The 21,657-nt window shown below is 41.6% G+C and overlaps 1 protein-coding gene across 14 annotated transcripts in view; it reads right to left on the reverse strand.

Moving 5' to 3' along the window:
- Positions 1-21,657, reverse strand: part of LOC148777610 (uncharacterized) — a 131,270-nt gene that overhangs the window by 87,493 nt on the left and 22,120 nt on the right. For 11 of the 14 annotated variants that reach the window (XR_016037601.1, XR_016037603.1, XR_016037600.1 and 8 more), the window contains one exon: positions 16,779-16,921. Coding sequence is in view for 3 of the 14 variants with exons in the window: in XM_088837018.1 (XP_088693144.1) it covers positions 16,779-16,865 (87 nt within the window). In the remaining 11 variants the exon portion in view is untranslated. Of the gene's footprint in view, positions 1-14,231; positions 14,370-15,730; positions 15,827-16,778; positions 16,922-21,657 lie in introns of those variants that run through there. The other 3 variants (XR_016037597.1, XR_016037596.1, XR_016037598.1) reach the window with 2 other exon arrangements.

Consider the following 21,657-nt stretch of genomic DNA (forward strand, 5'->3'; position numbering starts at 1 on the left):
CATAGGTAAGAAAGCAATGACTTGGAAAATCCTGGATTTCTAAGTGAATACATGGAGCAGACCTGTGGCCCACCTGGAATACATGTCCACCGTTACAAGAAAGAGAAATGGTCTCTGACTTCTTTAAGCCATTTCGTTATTGTTGAGTGTCCTTGTTACGACAGCCTAGCCTTACCCTAACTGATACAGTTAAGACTATGTTGTGAGTAATAGAATGCCCACCTCAAACGAGGTAAACTGATAAATGCTATAATTTGACTCCCATATACAGAGAATTTGAGAAGTGGGGAAAACTTTATAGAATTGAGTCAGTGTGCAATGACATCATCAGAGAACAGATTTCTTCCTATCCCTTTGCTCTGCCTTTTGTGGAGTCAGCATCACTCTATGGCTGGTTTTGAATGACTATGGTGATTCCAGTCTTCATATTAACTTAGCATACTTTCTAGGAAGAGAGAGAAGAGGAAAGTAGAGGAGGAGAGGGACAACTGAGCTTCTTTCTAATACTCCCAGCAAATTTCTTATTGACCTAATATCGGCCACATGTCTTTCCTGAATTGTAACCAGAGGATGTGCTTATACTGATCATTTTAAGCCCATCCAGTTGTCCCACCTCCTAGGAGTAGGGCAGGTCAGATTCTCTAGAACATATGGACTATGTGGAGGAGGTGTGGGCACCCTAACAGAATTGGAAAGGTTACCAAGAAAACAGGGACTAGAGGTGGGGAAGGTACTACTTTGTCCACTACAGGGAGATAGCGATTGTTTTGAACATTTTACTGAATGATATATTATATATCAAGGGCCTAGCACAGTGCTTGGCTCATAGTAGGTGGTCAATGATTGTGAATACTCCTCCTTCTTGGATCTAGCTGGCTGTGCTACAAAGTGGTAAAGGGTTAGAAAAGATCCCCTTTGGGTAGCTTGGGGCTCTGTATTTGGAGGACCAGTAAAACAGGATTGTGATGTGCATACACACACACAAACACACAAATATCTCTCATTTCCAAGATTTTTGTCACCAGAGCAATTACTGGAGGGAGTGGCCCATGCCTGTCACCATCACCTGACACTAAGGGAATGAATGAAAGGAGGCTTGGCACCACCCTTTCAAAGGCTCCCTTCCACGGTGGGTTATAGATGTTTACTGGTAGGTCAATTTATAAAGACCCAGGTTTGAGATTCCAGAAGGGGCTGCCTGCCCAGTATCTTATGTTACTTGTGCTGCTTCAGGCAGAATATTGACTGGCAAATGTATCTGGGCTCTTCTATTGGCTTTCTGACTCAATTCACTTGCTAGAGACTATACGGCTTAATGAAAAGGTTCTGGGCTTGAGGCTAAGACTCCACTTTCCCATCTTGTGATCTTGTGTAAATAATTTAATTCTTTATACCTCAGTGTCCTCATCTGTAAAACAGGGCCTTAGCTCTTGTCCTACTAATCTTTTAGGTTGTGAGCTCAAAGAATAATGTATTCAACAGCACTTTGTAGATAGAAAAATTTTCAGTAAGAGAAATTAGCAGACACAATGATGGAAATATTAGGCTGGTGCATAAATTTCTCCGTACTAAGGGCCAACATTTCCCCAGGGGTTTGGGAAATAAAACTAACTGAGAAAGAACGGGTCAAATGGGATATTTTTGATCATAGAGACAGAGGACAAAGCTAGATTTAATGAACAATTATGTACTGATTGCCTAGGTGTGTTTGTTATAGGTATTATGTTTACATGTTAGCTAATTTAATCTTTTTAATAATCCTGTGAGGTAAATATTATTATGCGAGCTTTACAGACGGGGAGACCAAGCCTGAGAGTGGCAGTATCAGGACCAATATACATGTTCAAGGAGTTGCAGGTCAGGATTTTGAAAGTCTATTTAACTACTTAGATGAGTGAGGCCATCAGTTGATTCAGGCAAGAAAGAAGTGACCACCCAGATACTGCAGCCAGGTGGATTAGCTTATACAAGGAGACAGTCATTCAGGGGCTTATCATAATGTTTTCATTTGCCTATTCATCTATATAATCCACAAACATTTTCTAAGCACCACTCATGTAACAGGAACTGTGCCAGATTTGGATAAAACAATGAACAACATACAGTTCCTGAAGGCTTCAAGAAACATCAGTGCAGTTGAATAGCTTGTCAGACATCCATTTATCTTTAGTTCAATCCTGTTAGGAAAATTGCTCCTATTGCTTGGCTGATATTAAAGTTTTAAACATTATTGTTCTGTAGAAATGGTCTGCTTACACTGCTTCCTGCTGGAGAATGGCTAAGTTCATAATAACTGAAGATCATATAACTCAATGATTTTGTTTCAGAGGCAACTGCACAATGGTTAGAAATGGTAATAATTGCCTACTGCTCAGGGGATTATCTTATTGTCTGGCAATGGTTATGAAGACAGTGGGGTTTTAAGAGGCCATTCAATAAGAGTGACAGAAGGAACTATTTTTTATTTTTCCCTGAATGACTCTCAAAGTGAGAAGCTAATTCAGAGCCTGTAGAGGTCTGAAAGAACTTCTCTGATGAATTCAAAGTCCTTAATGCTGAAAGGAAACTGAGTTATAGAACAATATAGAAAACTGAAGGTGTGGCTCACATTTTAGTGCAGTGCTGTTTGCTTTCAGAGATCCTGAAGAGTGGAGACAAGTTGGGTAATACCCACAATTAAAACAGCCACTGAACTAATAACGCTTTGTATCTTAGTTTAAATGAGCTGTCCCTTCTTCTTTGCCGAGAATTATGCAAATAAGCATCCCAGTCTGAAAAAATACTACAATTTTATCTGTTTGTACTAATGTCATTTGATGAAAGTTTCTTTTGGAGGGAGAACCTTACTTTGTTAATCACTTACTAAGAACCAGAGGTGTTGTGTATTTTGCTTATTGAACACTTGCCACAACTTTGTGAGTTGTATTTTCACCATTTTATGAAGGTCTTTCCCTTACTCAGCTTCACTGGTTCACCCAACACATTTTTATTGAGTGCCTACTATGTTCCAGGCATGTTTTAGGTGCTGGGAATATAGTAGTGAAAAAAGTCTAGCAATATCCCTGCCTCATGGAGCTTTTATTTTAGTGGGTAGAGACAGAACTAAACAAACTGATAAAGTGCAAAGTTTTGAGAGCTCAGGGTTATGTAGAAAGTTCTGGGGGTAAAAGGAATAGGAATACTAGGTGGCAAGGGTAACAGGATTTTGTGAATATATAGGATGATCAGAATGTTAATTGTATATTGCCAAGTAACAAATTACCCAAATGCTTATGGCTTAACACACACACACATAAACTTATTAACTTATAGTGTCTGTGTATTAGGAACTGGAAAAGGCTTAGCTGGTATCTTTGCTTCAAGTCTCTCAAAAGATCCATTCAGTGTGTCAGCTGGAAGAGTTGGCAGGATTCAGTTCATTTCAGGCTGTTGGACTGAGGGTCTCTGTTCTTTGCAGGCTATTGTCACCCTCAGTCCCTGCCACCTGGGCCTGTCTATATGGTTGTTGGCTTCCCACAGAGTAGCAGGCAAAGGAGAGATGAGTGTGCCCCAGATGCAGACCACAGTCTTGTGATATACTCTCGGAGGTGACATCAATTGCCACTGTCTAGTTCTATTCGCTAGAGGCACGACACTAAATTCAGCCCACATACAAGTGTTGGAGATTGTATAAAGGTATGAATACTAGGAGGTGGAGATCATCTTAGACACTGCCTACCACATTTAGGTAACCTTTCTAAAGAGAGGACATTTGAACAGAAACCCAAAGGAGCTGAGTGAGCAAGCGTGGGCACCTGGGAGAAGAGCCTTTTAGGCAGAGGAGTAGCTAGTGCAAAGGCTGAGGAGGCAAGATGAGGTCGGGAAAGCAGCACTGGATTAGACAATGAAGTTTCCTGTGGATCATTGTGGGGAACTTGGATTTTACTTTGAGGCAAGAAGGCTTTTGAGGGTTTTGAGCAGAGGAGTGACATGATGTGACCTGACTCTTGTTTGAAGAGGATCACAATCTGGTTGCCGAGTGTGGGGGGAGCAGGCACTGGGACTAGTTAGGAGGCTACTGCAGTAACCCAGTGGTGATCATGGCTTAGACCAGGTTGAGAGTACTGGGAATGGCAAGAAGTAGTTGGATTTGGATGTTTTTCCTAGTAGAGCTGACTGGATTTGCTGATGGTTTAGATGTGGAATATGAAGAAACTGAGGAGTCAATGGTGACTGAAGGTTTTAGACTTAGCAACTGAAAGAAAAGAGTTACCCATTTGAAAGCTGAAAAACATTGATGAACAAGCAGGTTTTGAGAGAGAAAGGATCAGTCAGGGTGTTTGCATATGTTATCATATACTGCTTAGACATCCAACTGGAGATGCCGAGTTGGCAACTGGATCTATAACTCTGCTCAGGAGAGCAGAATGGACTCTAAACACACATCCAGAAATTCCCAGCATTAATAGAGCATTTAAACCAATGCACTGGATGAAAATACTGAAGAAATGAGTGTAGGTTGAGAAGGGGAAAGTCCAATAAATTGAAACCCTGGGGCACTCCAAAATTTAGAAATTAGAAAGGTAAGGTCAGCCAAGGAAACTGAGAAACAGTAAGTAGAAAGGGAAAGGGATACCAAGAGAGAGGACTGCCCTTTGAGCCAAGTGGAGAACGCTTCAAAGGCGAGAGAGTGCTCAGCTGGGTCAACTATTGCCTTTAGGTCATGCCAGAGGGGATGAGAACGGATCACAGACTGGGAACATGGGAGTTATGGTGGCCTTGATGAGAGCTGTTTTAGGGGAGCAGGAGAAGGGAAGGAGAGCAAGTGGAGAAGGTAGGAACTGAGGCTCCTGGGACAAATTGATGTCTTTTAACAATTTGTTCACTGAACCACCTGCAACAAGCTCCGGTGGTTCTTATGAAACACATAGATTTGGGGACCCCACTCCAGAATCTCAGTGGATGGCCCCCTCGGATCTTCACTTTTAGCAAGTCCCGCCAGTGATTCTGAGGCACATTGAAATTTGAGAACCCATGTCCTCTCTGTGCCCTTTTTCGTACATCTGATTAAGTAGCTACCAGATTTAAGATACTGTAAGTATGTTCCATTTGTATAACCCAAATGGTTGTTTGTCCTGGAGGCATTCCTATGGATGGTCATTTGTCTAGGAGGCTTTCCTATATTTCCCTTTAGGGTTTTTATTTTTCTGAAGTTTTTTTTTTTTTTTTTAAGAAAACCTGGGCACAGAAATTCTACAATCCCAAAGAATAGCAGTAGATAAATAAATCTCCCTTCCGTATTGGTTCTTAGGAAACTCATGATTTCTGAAATCCTCCAAATCAACATGTTAGTTTCGCAAGGACTCTAGAAACAGAAAGACAGAATTCATGCAGATTCAGGAAGATTCAATATTTTGTGGATCACTGAAGTGCTTGATTTACTGAACCTCTCCACTGAGAAGGATGGAAGAACTGTTGTAGTCATGTCTTTGGGGAAGGCTGGGGGCCTCTGGGCTGCCTTATCACTAGAGCAAAGGCTGCACTGTTCAGCAGTATCTGGAGGTTGTTCTTTTCTGCCCTGATGACACTTTGGTCCTAGGATCAGATATGTTTCAAAAAGAACTATGCAGTGTAAGAGGAAAAGCTGCTGCTGATAAGTTGCTTCAGTTGTGTTGGACTCTGTGCAACCGCATAGATGGCAGCCCACCAGGCTCCCCCGTCCCTGGGATGGCAAGAACACTGGAGTGGGTTGCCATTTCCTTCTCCAGTGCATGAAAGTGAAAAGTGAAAGTGAAGGTGCTCAGTCATGTCTGACTCTTCGCGACCCCATGGACTGTAGCCTACCAGGCTCCTCCGTCCATGGGATTTTCCAGGCAAGGGTACAGGAGTGGGGTACCATTGCCTTCTCCGAAGAGGAAAAGAAGCAGTGCCAATTTAAACTGAAGTCTTCTCCCTATGTTCTACACAGAAGAAGGGGCTCCAAGGATTTAGATTTGGGGAAGAGGGTCTTCTAAATTGTCAGTCCTTCTTGCCTCAATCCCTCTTTTTATTACAACCCCCTCTAAGGCCTACAGACTTGTGGCCATGTCCCCTCCCTCTGGAATCTCCACTCTTCTCATAAGAGATGTTATTACCCTTTGGTTCTTTCTCATACCTTGTAAACCCAAGATATTTGATGCCAATTGAGTTGGCATTTTGGCTCCAGAGGGAATGGAATGTGGTGAAATCTAATCCTGTTGATGGCTCCAATTCCATCTCCCCTTTTGTGAGAGCCGCTACTGATCTCCTACCTAATTTACTTAAGCAAGAGACAGTTGACAACATTTGTCTTAGAGGTAGACCAACATAGCCAGTAGAGGTATATAGAAATTATATTCCAGTTACTTCTATGTGTATTTATGTGGCCAAGGCAGTTTAAAATATGGATGAGACTAAAGAAAAACATCTTGAAAGTGGTGCTCATAACTCTAGTCATGGGTCTGTATTTAAATATAAGTTCCCCAAATGACTAAAGTGGATCAAAGCCATGGTATAAACAGACAAAAACAAATATGTAAATAAACATAACACAGAAGATCCCAACAAAACTGTGTTAACCCAGCAGCTCCTAGGCAAACAATAGTTTCCCACCAAGCTAAAATATTATCTGTGAAAAAAGTGGAGGGAGAGGAAGGCTAGAGAAGATTGCAGGTGAGCTTGCAAATACTCCATGAAGACAAAAGGACAAGCACCATCAAAATTCCAAGACCAGAAGATATAAGAATATGGACAAAAACTGGGCCTCCCCAAGGATGTCTCCACAAAAAAAGAAAGCTGCCAGTTGAGCAGAGCACCTAACTTCAGCCCCATGTATAGAAAAACCGGTGGCCCCGGCATACAGGCAATGAATAGTAGCTTCTGGAGTGGTAGTTACCAGTGAACATGTGTGCATCACTCATCAGGAGGAGTACACAGATATATTTGGTGTCAATGTTCCTCAATTTGGGGACAGTTCTTTTTTGCATAACACTTGTGGTTCTCCTGTTGAGGCAACATCTCCAGGAAGACCTGTGATCTTTGAGATCCATCTTATTAATGTATGATGTCTCAGTGGATAGTGCTAGTGGGTAGTCTGCAATATTAACTGCTTTTTTCCTTTACATATTTGTACCAAGTGCTTTTTTTTTTTGTAGTTAATTTATTTTTTATTGGAGGCAAATTATTTTACAATATTATATTGGTTGGTTTTGCCATACATTGATATGAATTTGCCCCGGGTTTACATAAGTTCCCCCTCCTGAACCCCCCTCCCACCTCCCTCCTCCCTTTATCCTCCCTCTGGGTCATCCCCGCATGCCAGCCCCGAGCTTCCTATAACATGCATTGACCCTGAACTAGTGATTTGTTTCACATATGACAACATACGTGTTTCAATGCCATTCTCCCAAATCATCCCACCCTCACCCTCTCCCATAGAGTCCCAAAGACTGTTCTATACATCTGTGTCTCTTTTGCTGTCTCGTATACAGGGTTATCATTTGCATCTTTCTAAATTCCATATATATGTGTTAGTATACTGTACTGGTGTTTTTCTTTCTGGCTTACTTCACTCTGTATAAGAGGCTCCAGTTTCATCCACCTCATTAGAACTGATTCAAATGTATTCTTTTTAATGGCTGAGTAATACTCCATTGTGTATATGTACCAAAGCTTTCTTATCCATTCGTCTGCAGATGGACATCTAGGTTGCTTCCATGTCCTGGCTATTATAAACAGTGCTGCAATGAACATTGGAGTACACGTGTCTCTTTCAATTCTGGTTTCCTCGGTGTGTATGCCCAGGAGTGCGATTGCTGGATCATATGGCAGTTCTATTTCCAGTTTTTTGAGGAATCTCCACACTGTTCTCCATAGTGGCTGTACTAGTTTGCATTCCCACCAACAGTGTAAGAGGGTTCCTTTCTCTCCACATCCTCTCCAGCATTTATTGCTTGTAGACTTTTGGATAGCAGCCATTCTGACTGGTGTGAAATGGTATCTCATTGTGGTTTTGATTTGCATCTCTCTGATTATGAGGGATGTTGAGCATTTTTTCATGTGTTTGTTAGCCATCTTTGTGTCTTCTTTGGAGAAATTTCTGTTTAGTTCTTTGGCCCATTTTTTGATTGGGTCATTTATTTTTCTGGAATTGAGCTGCAGGAGCTGCTTGTATAATTTGGAGATTAATCCTTTATCAGTTGCTTCATTTGCTATTATTTTCTCCCATTCTGAAGGCTGTCTTTTCACCTTACTTATAGTTTCCTTTGCTGTGCAGAAGCTTTTGATTTTAATTAGGTCCCATTTGTTTATTTTTGCTTTTATTTCCAATATTCTGGGAGGTGGGTCATGGAGGATCCTGCTGTGATTTATGTCGGAGAGTGTTTTGCCTACGTTCTCCTCTAGGAGTTTTATAGTTTCTGGTCTTACATTTAGCTCTCTAATCCATTTTGAGTTTATTTTGGTGTATGGTGTTAGGAAGTGTTCTAGTTTCATTCTTTTACAAGTGGCTGACCAGTTTTCCCAGCACCACTTGTTAAAGAGACTGTCTTTTCTCCATTTTATATTCTTGCCTCCTTTGTCAAAGATGAGGTGTCCATAGATGCGTGGATTTATCTCTGGGCTTTCTATTTTGTTCCATTGATCTATATTTCTGTCTTTATGCCAGTACCATACTGTCTTGATGACTGTGGCTTTGTAGTAGAGCCTGAAGTCCGGCAGGTTAATTCCCCCAGTTCCATTCTTCTTCTTCAAGTTTGCTTTGGCTATTCGAGGTTTTTTGTATTTCCATACAAATTGTGAGATTATTTGTTCTAGTTCTGTGAAAAATATCTTTGGTAGCTTGATAGGGATTGCATTGAATGTATAAATTATTTTGGGTAGTATACTCATTTTTACAATATTTATTCTTCCAATCCATGAACATGGTATATTTCTCCATCTATTAGTGTCCTCTTTGATTGCTTTCAGTAGTGTTTTATAGTTTTCTATGTACAAGTCTTTTGTTTCCTTAGGTAGATATATTCCTAAGTATTTAATTCTTTTCGTTGCAACAGTGAATGGAATAGTTTCCTTAATTTCTCTTTCTATTTTCTCATTATTAGTGTATAGGAATGCAAGGGATTTCTGTGTGTTGATTTTATATCCTGCAACGTTACTGTAATCATTGATTAGCTCTAGTAGTTTTCTGGTAGAGTCTTTAGGGTTTTCTGTGTAGAGGATCATGTCATCAGCGAACAGTGAAAGTTTTACTTCTTCTTTTCCAATTTGGATTCCTTTTATGTCTTTTTCTGCTCTGATTGCTGTAGCCAAAACTTCCAGAACTATGTTGAATAGTAGTGGTGAGAGTCGGCACCCTTGTCTTGTTCCTGACTTTAGGGGAAATGCTTTCAGTTTTTCACCGTTGAGGATAATGTTTGCTGTGGGTTTGTCATATATAGCTTTTATTATGTTGAGGTATGTTCCTTCTATTCCCACTTTCTGGAGGGTTTTTATCATAAATGGATGTTGAATTTTGTCGAAGGCTTTCTCTGCATCTATTGAGATAATCATATGATTTTTATTTTTCAGTTTGTTAATGTGGTGTATTACGTTGACTGATTTGCGGATATTGAAGAATCCTTGCATTCCTGGGATAAAGCCCACTTGGTCATGATGTATGATCTTCTTAATATGTTGTTGGATTCTGATTGCTAGAATTTTGTTAAGGATTTTTGCATCTATGTTCATCAGTGATATTGGCCTGTAGTTTTCTTTTTTTGTGGGGTCTTTACCAGGTTTTGGGATTAGGGTGATGGTGGCCTCAAGAATGAGTTTGGAAGTTTCCCTTCCTCAGCAATTTTCTGGAAGAGTTTGAGTAGAATAGGTGTTAGCTCTTCTCTAAATTTTTGGTAGAATTCAGCTGTGAAGCCGTCTGGATCTGGGCTTTTGTTTGCTGGGAGATTTTTGATTACAGTTTCAATTTCTGTGCTTGTGATGGGTTTGTTCAGATTTTCTATTTCTTCCTGGTTCAGTTTTGGAAAGTTGTATTTTTCTAGGAATTTGTCCATTTCTTCCAGGTTATTCATTTTATTGCCATATAATTCCTGATAGTATTCTCTAATAATCCTTTGTATTTCTGTGTTGTCAGTTGTGATCTCTCCATTTTCATTTCTAATTTTATTGATTTGGTTCTTCTCCCTTTGTTTCTTGATAAGTCTGGCTAGTGGTTTGTCAATTTTATTTACCTTCTCAAAGAACCAGCTTTTGGCTTTGTTGATTTTTGCTATAGTCTCTTTTGTTTCTTTTGCATTTATCTCTGCCCTAATTTTTATGATTTCTTTCCTTCTACTGACCCTGGGGTTCTTCATTTCTTCCTTTTCTAGTTGCTTTAGATGTAGAGTTAGGTTATTTAGTTGACTTTTTTCTTGTTTCTTGAGGTGTGCCTGTATTGCTATGAACTTCCCCCTTAGCACTGCTTTTACAGTGTCCCAGAGGTTTCGGGTTGTTGTGTTTTCATTTTCATTCATTTCTATGCATATTTTGATTTCTCTTTTGATTTTTTCTATGATTTGTTCGTTGTTCAGCAGCGTGTTGTTCAGCCTCCATATGTTGGCATGTTTAATAGTTTTTCTCCCATAATTGAGATCTAATTTTACTGCATTGTGGTCAGAAAAGATGCATGGAATGATTTCAACTTTTTTGAATTTACCAAGGCTAGATTTATGGCCCAGGATGTGATCTATCCTGGGTAAGGTTCCATGTGCACTTGAGAAAAAGGTGAAATTCATTTTTTTGGGGTGAAATGTCCTATAGATATCAATTAGGTCTAACTGGTCTATTGTATCATTTAAAGATTGTGTTTCCTTGTTAATTTTCTGTTTAGTTGATCTATCCATAGATGTAAGTGGGGTATTAAAATCTCCCACTATTATTGCATTATTGTTAATTTCCCCTTTCATACTTGTTAGTAATTGTCTTACATATTGCGGTGCTCCTATGTTGGGTGCATAAATATTTATAATTGTTATATCTTCATCTTGGATTGATCCTTTGATCATTATGTAGTTTCCTTCTTTGTCTCTTTTCACAGCCTTTGTTTTAAAGTCTATTTTATCTGATATGAGTATTGCTACTCCTGCTTTCTTTTGGTCTCTATTTCATGGAATATCTTTTTCCAGCCCTTCACTTTCAGTCTGTGTGTGTCCCTCGTTTTGAGGTGGGTCTCTTGCAGACAACATATATGGGGGTCTTGTTTTTGTATCCATTCAGCCAGCCTTTGTCTTTTGGTTGGGGCATTCAACCCATTTACGTTTAAGGTAATTATTGATAAGTGCGATCCCATAGCCATTTTCTTTATTGCTTTGGGTTCGAGTTTATACACCCTTTCTGTGTTTCCTGTCTAGAAAAGATCCTTTAGCATTTGTTGGAGAGCTGGTTTGGTAATGCTGAATTCTCTCAGCTTTTGCTTGTCTGTAAAGCTTTTGATTTCTCCTTCATATTTGAATGAGATCCTTGCTGGGTACAGTAGTCTGGGCTGTAGGTTATTTTCTTTCATCACTTTAAGTATGTCTTGCCATTCCCTCCTGGCCTGAAGAGTTTCTGTTGAAAGATCAGCTGTTATCCTTATGGGAATGCCCTTGTGTGTTATTTGCTGTTTTTCCCTTGCTGCTTTTAATATTTGTTCTTTGTGTTTGATCTTTGTTAATTTGATTAATATGTGTCTTGGAGTATTTCGCCTTGGGTTTATCCTGTTGGGGACTCTCTGGGTTTCTTGGACTTGGGTGATTATTTCTTTCCCTATTTTAGGGAAGTTTTCAACTATTATCTCCTCAAGTATTCGCTCATGGTCTTTCTTTTTGTCTTCTTCTTCTGGGATTCCTATGATTCGAATGTTGGAGCGTTTAACATTGTCCCAGAGGTCTCTAATATTGTTCTCATTTCTTTTAATTTGTTTTTCTTTTTTCCTCTCTGTTTCATTTATTTCTACAATTCTATCTTCTAGCTCGCTTATTCTGTCTTCTGCCTCTGTTATTCTACTGTTTGTTCCCTCCAGAGTGTTTCTGATCTCATCTATTGTATTATTCATTGTATATTGACTCTTTTTTATTTCCTCTAAGTCCTTATTAAACCTTTCTTCCATCTTCTCAATCCTTTTCTCCAGGTTATTTATCTGTAACTCCATTTTGCTTTCAAGATTTTGAATCATTTTCACCACCAAAATTCGAAATTCTTTTTCATGTAGATTCCCTATATCTTCCTCTTTTGTTTGTGTTGGTGGGCATTTATCTTGTTCCTTTACTTGCTGGGTATTTCTCTGCTTCTTCATCTTGCTTATAATGCTTTGCTTGGGGTGGCCTTTCCCTCTTCTGGCCGTTTGTGGAGTTCTCTTTATTATGTAGTTTCCTTGCTGTGTGTGGGGTTGGACAGGTGACTTGTCAAGGTTCCCTGGTTATGGAAGCCTGTGTCGGTGTTCTGGTGGGTGGAGCTGGATTTGTTCTCTCTGGAGTGCAATGAAGTGTCCAGTAATGAGTTATGAGATGTCAGTGGGTTTGGAGTGACTTTGGGCAGCCTGTATATTGAAGCTCAGGGCTAGTTTCCTGTGTTACTGGAGAATTTGCGTGGTATGTCTTGCTCTGGAACTTGTTGACCGTTGGGTTTAGCGTAGGTATGAAGACGTTTGATGAGCTCCTATCAATTAATGTTCCCTGGAGTCAGGAGTTCTCTGGTGTTCTCAGGATTCGGGCTTAAGCCTCTTGCCTCTGGTTTTTGGTCTTATTCTTGGAGTAGTCTCTAGATGTCTCTATCTGTCATTTCCAAGGTGGTTCCCTCTGTTTTAGCTTCTGTCTGCTGGTCTCTTCAGTGTCTAATTTCCACCCTGATACTAGGGGGTGGGTGGACACTTTTTAAGGCTCAGTTGTTCAGTCCTGTTCTGGGAAGGGAGGAACGCTGCAGTCGATTATCTCTGGCATCTGTGGGGAGTGCTCGCAGCGTCTCGGCCACACTGGGTTTGCCCCCGCTCACAGCACATATGCTGTCCCAGTCTACACTGCACAGGCTCTAGGTTGCTCTGCCGGGAACTGTCCGAGGCCAGCACCGGGTTGTATGCACTTCCCAGGTCTGAGCGGCTCAAGTTCAGGTTCTTAGGTACTCCACAAAGGCGCAGACTTGGTTGGGCCTGCGTTTTGTGCCTTCCCCAGTCCGAGCAGCTCAGGGGACCAGGTGTTTGGCGAGCGCGGTCTCTGCGACTTATCGCCTCCCCAGTCCCCGCCACTCAGTTTTCTGGTGTACAACCGGCGCACCTTCTCAGGGGGATATCGACTGGCCCGAGCCCAAGAAGTCCTGAATAGCAACAAGCCTGCCTGCAGTTTGTATCGGATGCCTTTCTGGGGCCGCGGTTGCCCGCTCCGGCTCTCGCTGCGCTCCCTGCCTGTCTCGGCGGGGAATGGGGGATGGGCTGACCGCAGCCGGCTCGCTCTGCTCAGTACTTTATTCTGTGAGCAGGGCTGGCCGAGTCATAGGTTAGAGCTTTCCGCCTTTTCGTGGGGAAGCTATCCCACAGTCTGCTTTGCTCTCCCCAGTTCTCTCAAATTGTTCTTGCGGCATTCAAGCCCAGTCCTCTCTCTAAGCAGTTCAGCCGGCTCCTCCCTGCCCAGCCCCCGCTTGCTAATGGCGTATGTAGGCGTCTGCGCTGCTTCTCCGCTGGGAGTTACCGTTTAGCGGGTAATCTGTGGGTTTTAAAAAAAATCTTAAAAAAAAAAAGAGGGTTATGTGGCCCTCTGAGCTTCCAAGGCTCGCCACAGAATCGCCAGTGAGAATGTTTCCTGGTGTTTGGAAACTTCTCTCTTTTTAAAGCCTCCCTTCCCGGGACGGAGCTCCGTCCTTACTTCTTTTGTTTCGCTTTTTATCTTTTATGTTTTTTCCTACCTCCTTTCAAAGACAATGGGCTGCTTTTCTGGGTGCCTGACGTCCTCTGCCAGCATTCAGAAGTTGTTTTGTGGACTTTACTCGCGTTCAAAAGTTCTTTTGATGAATTTGTGGAGGAGAGAGTGGTCTCGCCGTCCTATTCCTCCGCCATCTTGTTCCTCCCCCCCCCAAGTGCTTTTTTAACTCAAAATGCAAAACAGTGCACAGATTAATATCATTTGGGTACTTAAAAACTATTAGACAGGACTAGAACATTGGTTGTAGTCAATGGAAAACTTTGATGTTTAGGCTGATTTCTTTGCTCAGTAGTCACTTGCTGTGTTTTTATCAAGCGGGGTCAAGTTAGTTTCTCTTAATAATATATGTAGCTAAAAAATACACAGAATTCTAACCTTTTCTTTCTTTGGTGAGTAGATTTGTCAAGTGTTTCCCAAATGTACTTCTTTTTCTTAAAAGATGCAGCAGTGACACTAAATAGACAGTAATTGTTGCGTAATTAATGTGTAGCAGGTGGACCCAGCAATTTCAGTTTGGAACCTCTTCTCCTTCATCCTTATCTGCCTTGCCCTGTCATACTCCCACCACTTCTCCCATCATGCCCCCAGACCTCCCCCAATGCTTAGAAATAGCACAGTGGACACAATTTAATTTGCCTTTGAGGGCAGCTCTTAAATTAACTGCAAAGGGGGGAAGACAGGCACTCTCAGCTAAATATATATGTGTGCACATGTGCAAGCACACACATTTGTTTTCCTCAGGCCTCAATCTTGAGGCTCTTTATTACTTGTTCAGTTCAATACACCGTCTCTAATGCCCTGCATCCCCATCTAACACCTGCTTGTTAATTTCATTCACTTTTCAGCTAATCTTTCAGCAAGTTAAGGCAATCTACTCAAGAATTATAAAAGGATTTTTTTTTCCCCCTTTGATCCTTTTACTAATCCCATACCTACCATATGCTTTCCAAGATACTGGTTCCCACCCTTTTGTTAACTTCTGTTGTGTATCACCCAAGGTTGAGTTTCCTTTGTTCAGTACAGACTATACCATCAGCTAAGGCCACCTCATGCGACAAGTTGACTCACTGGAAAAGACTCTGATGCTGGGAAGGATTGGGGGCGGGAGGAGAAGGGGACGACAGAGAATGAGATGGCTGGATGGCATCACTGACTCGATGGACATGAGTTTGAGTGAACTCCGGGAGTTGGTGATGGACAGGGAGGCCTGGCGTGCTGTGATTCATGGGGTCGCAAAGAGTCGGACACGACTGAGCAACTGAACTGAACTGAAGGGTGGGCTGATATGGGATGAATATCTGAAAGCAATACTTCCTGCTGGCTGGGAAGCATCACTTCACCTGTGTACGCTGACAGTGGGGACAGGTTTGGCCAGAGCATCATTAGTGGTCAAGGTTTTCTCAGGGGTGGCAGGTCTTCTCCCGTGCCTTACGTTCAGGATTGAAGGGCTACAGGAAACTGTCACAATTTCACTTCTTAAGTTTTCTTCTTTTCTACCTCCTCCTAACAGCTTTGAAAATTTTTAAATTGCAAATTAAAGATTTTTAAATTGCTTTCCTGATAACTAGCTATAAAACCTTGTGCAACATATGTGACTGCTCTGACCCTCAATTTTCTCATCTGTTGAATCCCTTGGATTGTAAGGAGATCAAACCAGTCAATCCTAAAGGAAATCAACCCTGAAGCTGAAGCTCCATTACTTTGGCCATCTGATGTGAAGTGCTGACTCATTAGAAACAACCCTGATGCTGGGAAAGACAGAAGACAGGAGAAGGGGACGAAAGAGGATGAGATGATTGGAAGGCATCACTTACTCAATGGAAGTGAGTTTGAGCAAGCTCCAGGAGATGGTGAAGGACAGGGAAGCCTGGTGGGCTGCAGTCCATGGGGTTGCAAAGAGCCAGACATAACTGAAAAATAACAACATTCTAATGTTCCTTTCAGCACTGATATTCTGAGCCAGAATATACGCCCAGTGCATATAAAAGTTATGTTTATGCCATCTTGTAGTCTATTAAGTGTAAGGAGGTAAAATGGCTTAGGGGAAAGATCTGGGCTGCCTCAGAGCTTGTCATCACTCAGCAGGATAAGAGGAACAGCCGCTCAAACAGTTTCCACTTATTGAAAACCTACTGTATGTTGATACTATATGTTGGACTTCCCTGGTAGCTCAGACGGTAAAGCGTCTGCCTACAATGCGGAAGACTGGGGTTCAATCCCTGGGTCGGGAAGATTCTCTGGAGAAGGAAATGGCAACCCACTCCGGTTCTCTTGCCTGGAAAATCCCATGGACGGAGGAGCGTGGTAGGGTACAGTCATGGGGTCGCAAAGAGTCTGACACGACTGAGTGACGTCACTCACTGTATGTTGGGCAATCAGATTTTTACACACGAACTTTTTCATAGAATTCCCAGAGCAACTCCAAGAGGCAGACGTTGTTATTACAATCCTGGGTGTTCATTGGAAGGACTGATGCTAAAGCTGAAACTCCAATACTTTGGCCACCTCATGTGAAGAGTTGACTCACTGGAAAAGACTCTGATGCTGGGAGGGACTGGGGGTGGGAGGAGAAGGGGACGACAGAGAATGAGATGGCTGAATGGCATCACCGACTTGATGGACATGAGTTTGAGTGAACTCGGGGAGTTGGTGATGGACAGGGAGGCCTGGCGTGTGTGATTCATGGGGTTGCAAAGAGTCGGATACGAATGAGCGACTGAAGTGAACTGAACTGAACTGAAACCTGTTTTCAGGAAAGGTTAGTAGCTCTTTAAAGATCATAAGGTGTTTGGCATAACTGGAGTCTCGCTACCAAGCACACATTTTTAACCATACTGCTAACCCATTGCCCAGGTCACTTACTATTTGACATTGCCAGTCCATTTCTAAAAGCCAGTTCACAGCTTCCATCTTGGAATTAGGAGTTCTGAGATCCATTCTTGACTCCATTGTTTACTGAGTCTTCAGGCAAACTGTGTAACTTCTTTGAGCCTCAGATTCCTCAACTGTAAAAGAAGAAAACAAGATGTATCTGTGATTGTCTGCTTCCCTGTCTGGCTACCTGCAGTCTCGGCCCCAGCCCAGGCTCTGGGACCAACCCTTCCACTATGGGAAGGGCCTTAAAGATTTCTTGTTCAGTGATGAAGGGGATTCAATACCAACCATGGTTCCTGTTTGCTATGACCAGTGCTTTCTCTTGACAAAACTCTATTAGCCTTTGTCCTGCTTCATTCCGTGCTCCAAGGCCAAATTTGCCTGTTACCCCAGGTGTTTCTTGACTTCCTACTTTTGCATTCCAGTCCCCTATAATGAAAAGGACATCTTTTTTGGGTGTTAGTTCTAAAAGGTCTTATAGGTCTTCATAGAACCATTCAACTTCAGCTTCTTCAGCATTACTGGTTGGGGCATAGGCTTGGATTACTGTAATATTGAATGGTTTGCCTTGGAAACAAACAGAAATCATTCTGTTGTTTTTAAGATTGCATCCAAGTACTGCATTTCGGACTCTTTTGTTGACCATGATGGCTACTCCATTTCTTCTAAGGGATTCCTGCCCACAGTAGTAGACATAATGGTCATCTGAGTTAAATTCACCCATTCCAGTCCATTTTAGTTCACTGATTCCTAGAATGTCTACGTTCACTCTTGTCATCTCCTGTTTGACCACTTCCAATTTGCCTTGATTCATGGACCTAACATTCCAGGTTCCTATGCAATATTGCTCTTTACAGAATCGGACCTTGCTTCTATCACCAGTCACATCCACAACTGGGTATTGGTTTTGCTTTGGCTCAATCCCTTCATTCTTTCTGGAGTTACTTCTCCACTGATCTCCAATAGCATACTGGGCACCTACCAACCTGGGGAATTCCTCATTCATTATCCTATCATTTTGCCTTTTGATACTGTTCATGGGGTTCTCAAGGTAAGTATACTGAAGTGGTTTGCCATTCCCTTCTCCAGTGGACCACATTCTGTAAGAAGAGAAGACTCTACACATGGACATCACCAGATGGTCAACACCAGATGGTCAACACCGAAATCAGATTGATTATATTCTTTGCAGCCAAAGATGGAGAAGCTCTATACAGTTAGCAAAAACAAGACCAGAAGCTGACTGTGGCTAAGATCATGAATTCCTTATTGCCAAATTCAGATTTAAATTGAAGAAAGTAGGGAACCACTAGACAATTCAGTTACGACCTAAATCAAGTCCCTTATGATTATACAGTGGAAGTGAGAAATAGATTTAAGGGACTAGATCTGATAAATAGAGTGCCTGATGAACTATGGATGGAGGTTCGTGACACTGTATAAGAGACAGGGACCAAGACCATCCCCCTGGAAAAGAAATGCAAAAAAGCAAAATGGTTGTCTGAAGAGGCCTTACAAATAGCTGTGAAAAGAAGAGAAACGAAAAGCAAAGGAGAAAAGGAAAGATACAAGCATCTGAATGCAAAGTTCCAAAGAATAGGAAGGAGAGATAAGAAAACCTTCTTCAGCTATCAGTGCAAAGAAATAGAGGAAAACAACAGAATGGGAAAAACAAGAGATCTCTTCAAGAAGATTAGAGATACCAAGGGAACATGTCATGCAAAGATGGGCTCGATAAAGGACAGAAATGGTATGGACCTAACAGAAGCAGAAGATATTAAGAAGAGGTGGCAAGAATACACAGAACTGTACAAAAAAGAGCTTCACGACCAAGATGATCACCATGGTGTGATCACTTACCTAGAGCCAGACATCTTGGAATGTGAAGTCAAGTGGGCGTTAGAGAGCATCACTACGAACAAAGCTAGTGGAAGTGATGGAATTCCAGTTGAGCTATTTCAAATCCTGAAAGATGATGCTGTGAAAGTGCTGCACTCAATATGCCAGCAAATTTGGAAAACTCAGCAGTGGCCACAGGACTGGAAAAGGTCAGTCTTCATCTCAATCCCAAAGAAAGGCAATGCCAAAGAATGCTCCAACTACCGCACAATTGCACTCATCTCACACGCTAGTAAAGTCATGCTCAAAATTCTCCAAGCCAGGCTTCAGCAATATGTGAACCGTGAGCTTCCAGATATTCAAGCAGGTTTTAGAAAAGGCAGAGGCACCAGAGATCAAATTGCCAACATCCGCTGGATCATGGAGAAAGCAAGAGAGTTTCAGAAAAACATCTATTTCTGCTTCATTGACTATGCCAAAGCTTTTGACTGTGTGGATCACAATAAACTGTGGAACATTCTGAAAGAGATGGGAATACCAAACCACCTGACCTGCCTCTTGAGAAACCTGTATGCAGGTCAGGAAGCAACAGTTAGAACTGGACATGGAACCACAGACTGGTTCCAAATAGGAAAAGGAGTACGTCAAGGCTGTATATTGTCACCCTGCTTATTTAACTTATATGCAGAGTACATCATGAGGAATGCTGGGCTGGAAGAAGCACAAGCTGGAATCAAGATTGCCAGGAGAAATATCAATAACCTCAGATAGGCAGATGACACCACCCTTATGGCAGAAAGTGAAGAGGAACTCAAAAGTCTCTTGATGACAGTGAAAGAGGAGAGTGAAAAGGTTGGCTTGAAGCTCAACATTCAGAAAACAAAGATCATGGCATCTGGTCCCATCACTTCATGGGAAATAGATGGAAAAACAGTGGAAACAGTGTCAGACTTTATTTTTTTGGGCTCCAAAATCACTGAAGATGCTGATTGCAGTCATGAAATTAAAAGACGCTTACTCCTTGGAAGGAAAGTTATGACCAAACTAGATAGCATATTAAAAAGCAGAGACATTACTTGGCAAAGGTCCAAACAAAGGTCCGTCTAGTCAAGGCTATGGTTTTTCCATATGGATGTGAGAGTTGGACTGTGAAGAAAGCTGATCGCCGAAGAATTGATGCTTTTGAACTGTGGTGTTGGAGAAGACTCTTGAGAGTCCCTTGTACTGCAAGGAGATCCAACCAGTCCATTCTAAAGGAGATCAGTCCTGGGTGTTCATTGGAAGGACTGATGCTAAAGCTGAAACTCCAATACTTTGGCCACCTCATGTGACAAGTTGACTCACAGGAAAAGACTCTGATGCTGAGAGGGATTGGGGGCGGGAGGAGATGGGGACAATAGAGAATGAGATGGCTGGATGGCATCACCGACTCTGTGGACATGAGTTTGAGTGAACTCCAGGAGTTGGTGATGGACAGAGAGGCCTGGCGTGCTGTGATTTATGGGGTCTCAAAGAGTCGGACATGACTGAGCGACTGAACTGAACTGAACTGAAGGGGTGAATGGATATTATGGAAGCAGACAATTAGCAGTGTCACCAGGGATAAATTATGTTTAAGGTCCTTGTTGAATGTTATAATGGGAAAGTCAAATAAGACTGGAAAGTAAAGTCTGATTTTCAAGGGAGGGCAGAGCTGATAACAGCATGTAGATGATATTGAAAGTTAACAAGGTAGATGAGATCAACTAGGGAGAGAATAGAGTTGGAAATTTGTTCTTTTGTATTTACTACTGTGACCTGCTCTAATTAATTTTATTCAACAAAATTTTAATGTACATTTTCTGTGTGTCAACAACTGTTTCAGACTCTCAGGGCATAAAGGTGAAGCTTTCATAGAGCTTAGGGTTAGAACAGGAAGAAAACAAATCAGTTTTAATAAATGATACATGAAAAATAAATTCATTTATATAGGTGGTAACACCAATCTGAATTATGACAGTAGTTCTATTGCATATCTATATTTTAAGTGAGAATTTAATTTATCTTGAGTGATTTGAGATTCATCTGTCTGTATATGTCCATCTGCATATTTGAATTTAGAAATGCATTAAGAAAACCCTGAATTATTTAATATAACCAAGTGCTAATATTAGTACATTATGCTAAGTAAATATGCTGATGGTAAAATTAATATAATGCATTATAGAATCTGAAATTAATTTTGAAGTTTAGACTAGGATGATCAGGGCATTATTTGTCAGATGACCCTGGTTTAGATTGGGACTAAACAAGCGTTTGTTGACTTAACTGCCACCTATAATGGTTTTTCCCGTGGTCATGTATGGATGTGAGAGTTGGACTGTGAAGAAAGCTGATCGCCGAAGAATTGATGCTTTTGAACTGTGGTGTTGGAGAAGACTCTTGAGAGTCCCTTGTACCGCAAGGAGATCCAACCAGTCCATTCTAAGGGGGATCGATCCTGGGTGTTCATTGGAAGGACTGATGCTAAGGCTGGATGGCATCACCGACTCTGTGGACATGAGTTTGAGTGAACTCTGGGAGTTGGTGATGGACAGGGAGGCCTGGCGTGCTGTGATTCATGGGGTCGCGGAGAGTCGGACACGACTGAGCGACTGAACTGAACTGATAATTTCATTTGGTAATGTCATGGGTGTTTCAAACTTATCATGTCCCAAACTGAGTTCTTTATCTTACCTACCTCTCATTCCTTCCTCTATGTCATATTTTTCTATAGTTCTTTTGAAGCGAGTAGCACTACTATTCTTTGGCTCGAGCCATAACTCGAGGTATCATTCTAAACAGCCATTTCCCTCACTCCACTCTATCAGTAAAACTTCTGATAGTTTTACCTTTAAATATATCTTGAATCTTTACATCTCCTCCACCTTGGATCATCATCATCTCACTCACACTCTATAGTCATACTCCTTGGAAATCCATCTCTGTAGCTAGAGTGATTTTACTTAGCTATAGTGTCTAATTCACTATTCTGATTAAAACCCAGAAA

The sequence above is a fragment of the Moschus berezovskii genome, chromosome 6, assembly GCF_049115385.1.
Source record: "Moschus berezovskii isolate FMDL1 chromosome 6, NW_MosBer_1.0, whole genome shotgun sequence".
Lineage (NCBI taxonomy): Eukaryota > Metazoa > Chordata > Mammalia > Artiodactyla > Moschidae > Moschus > Moschus berezovskii.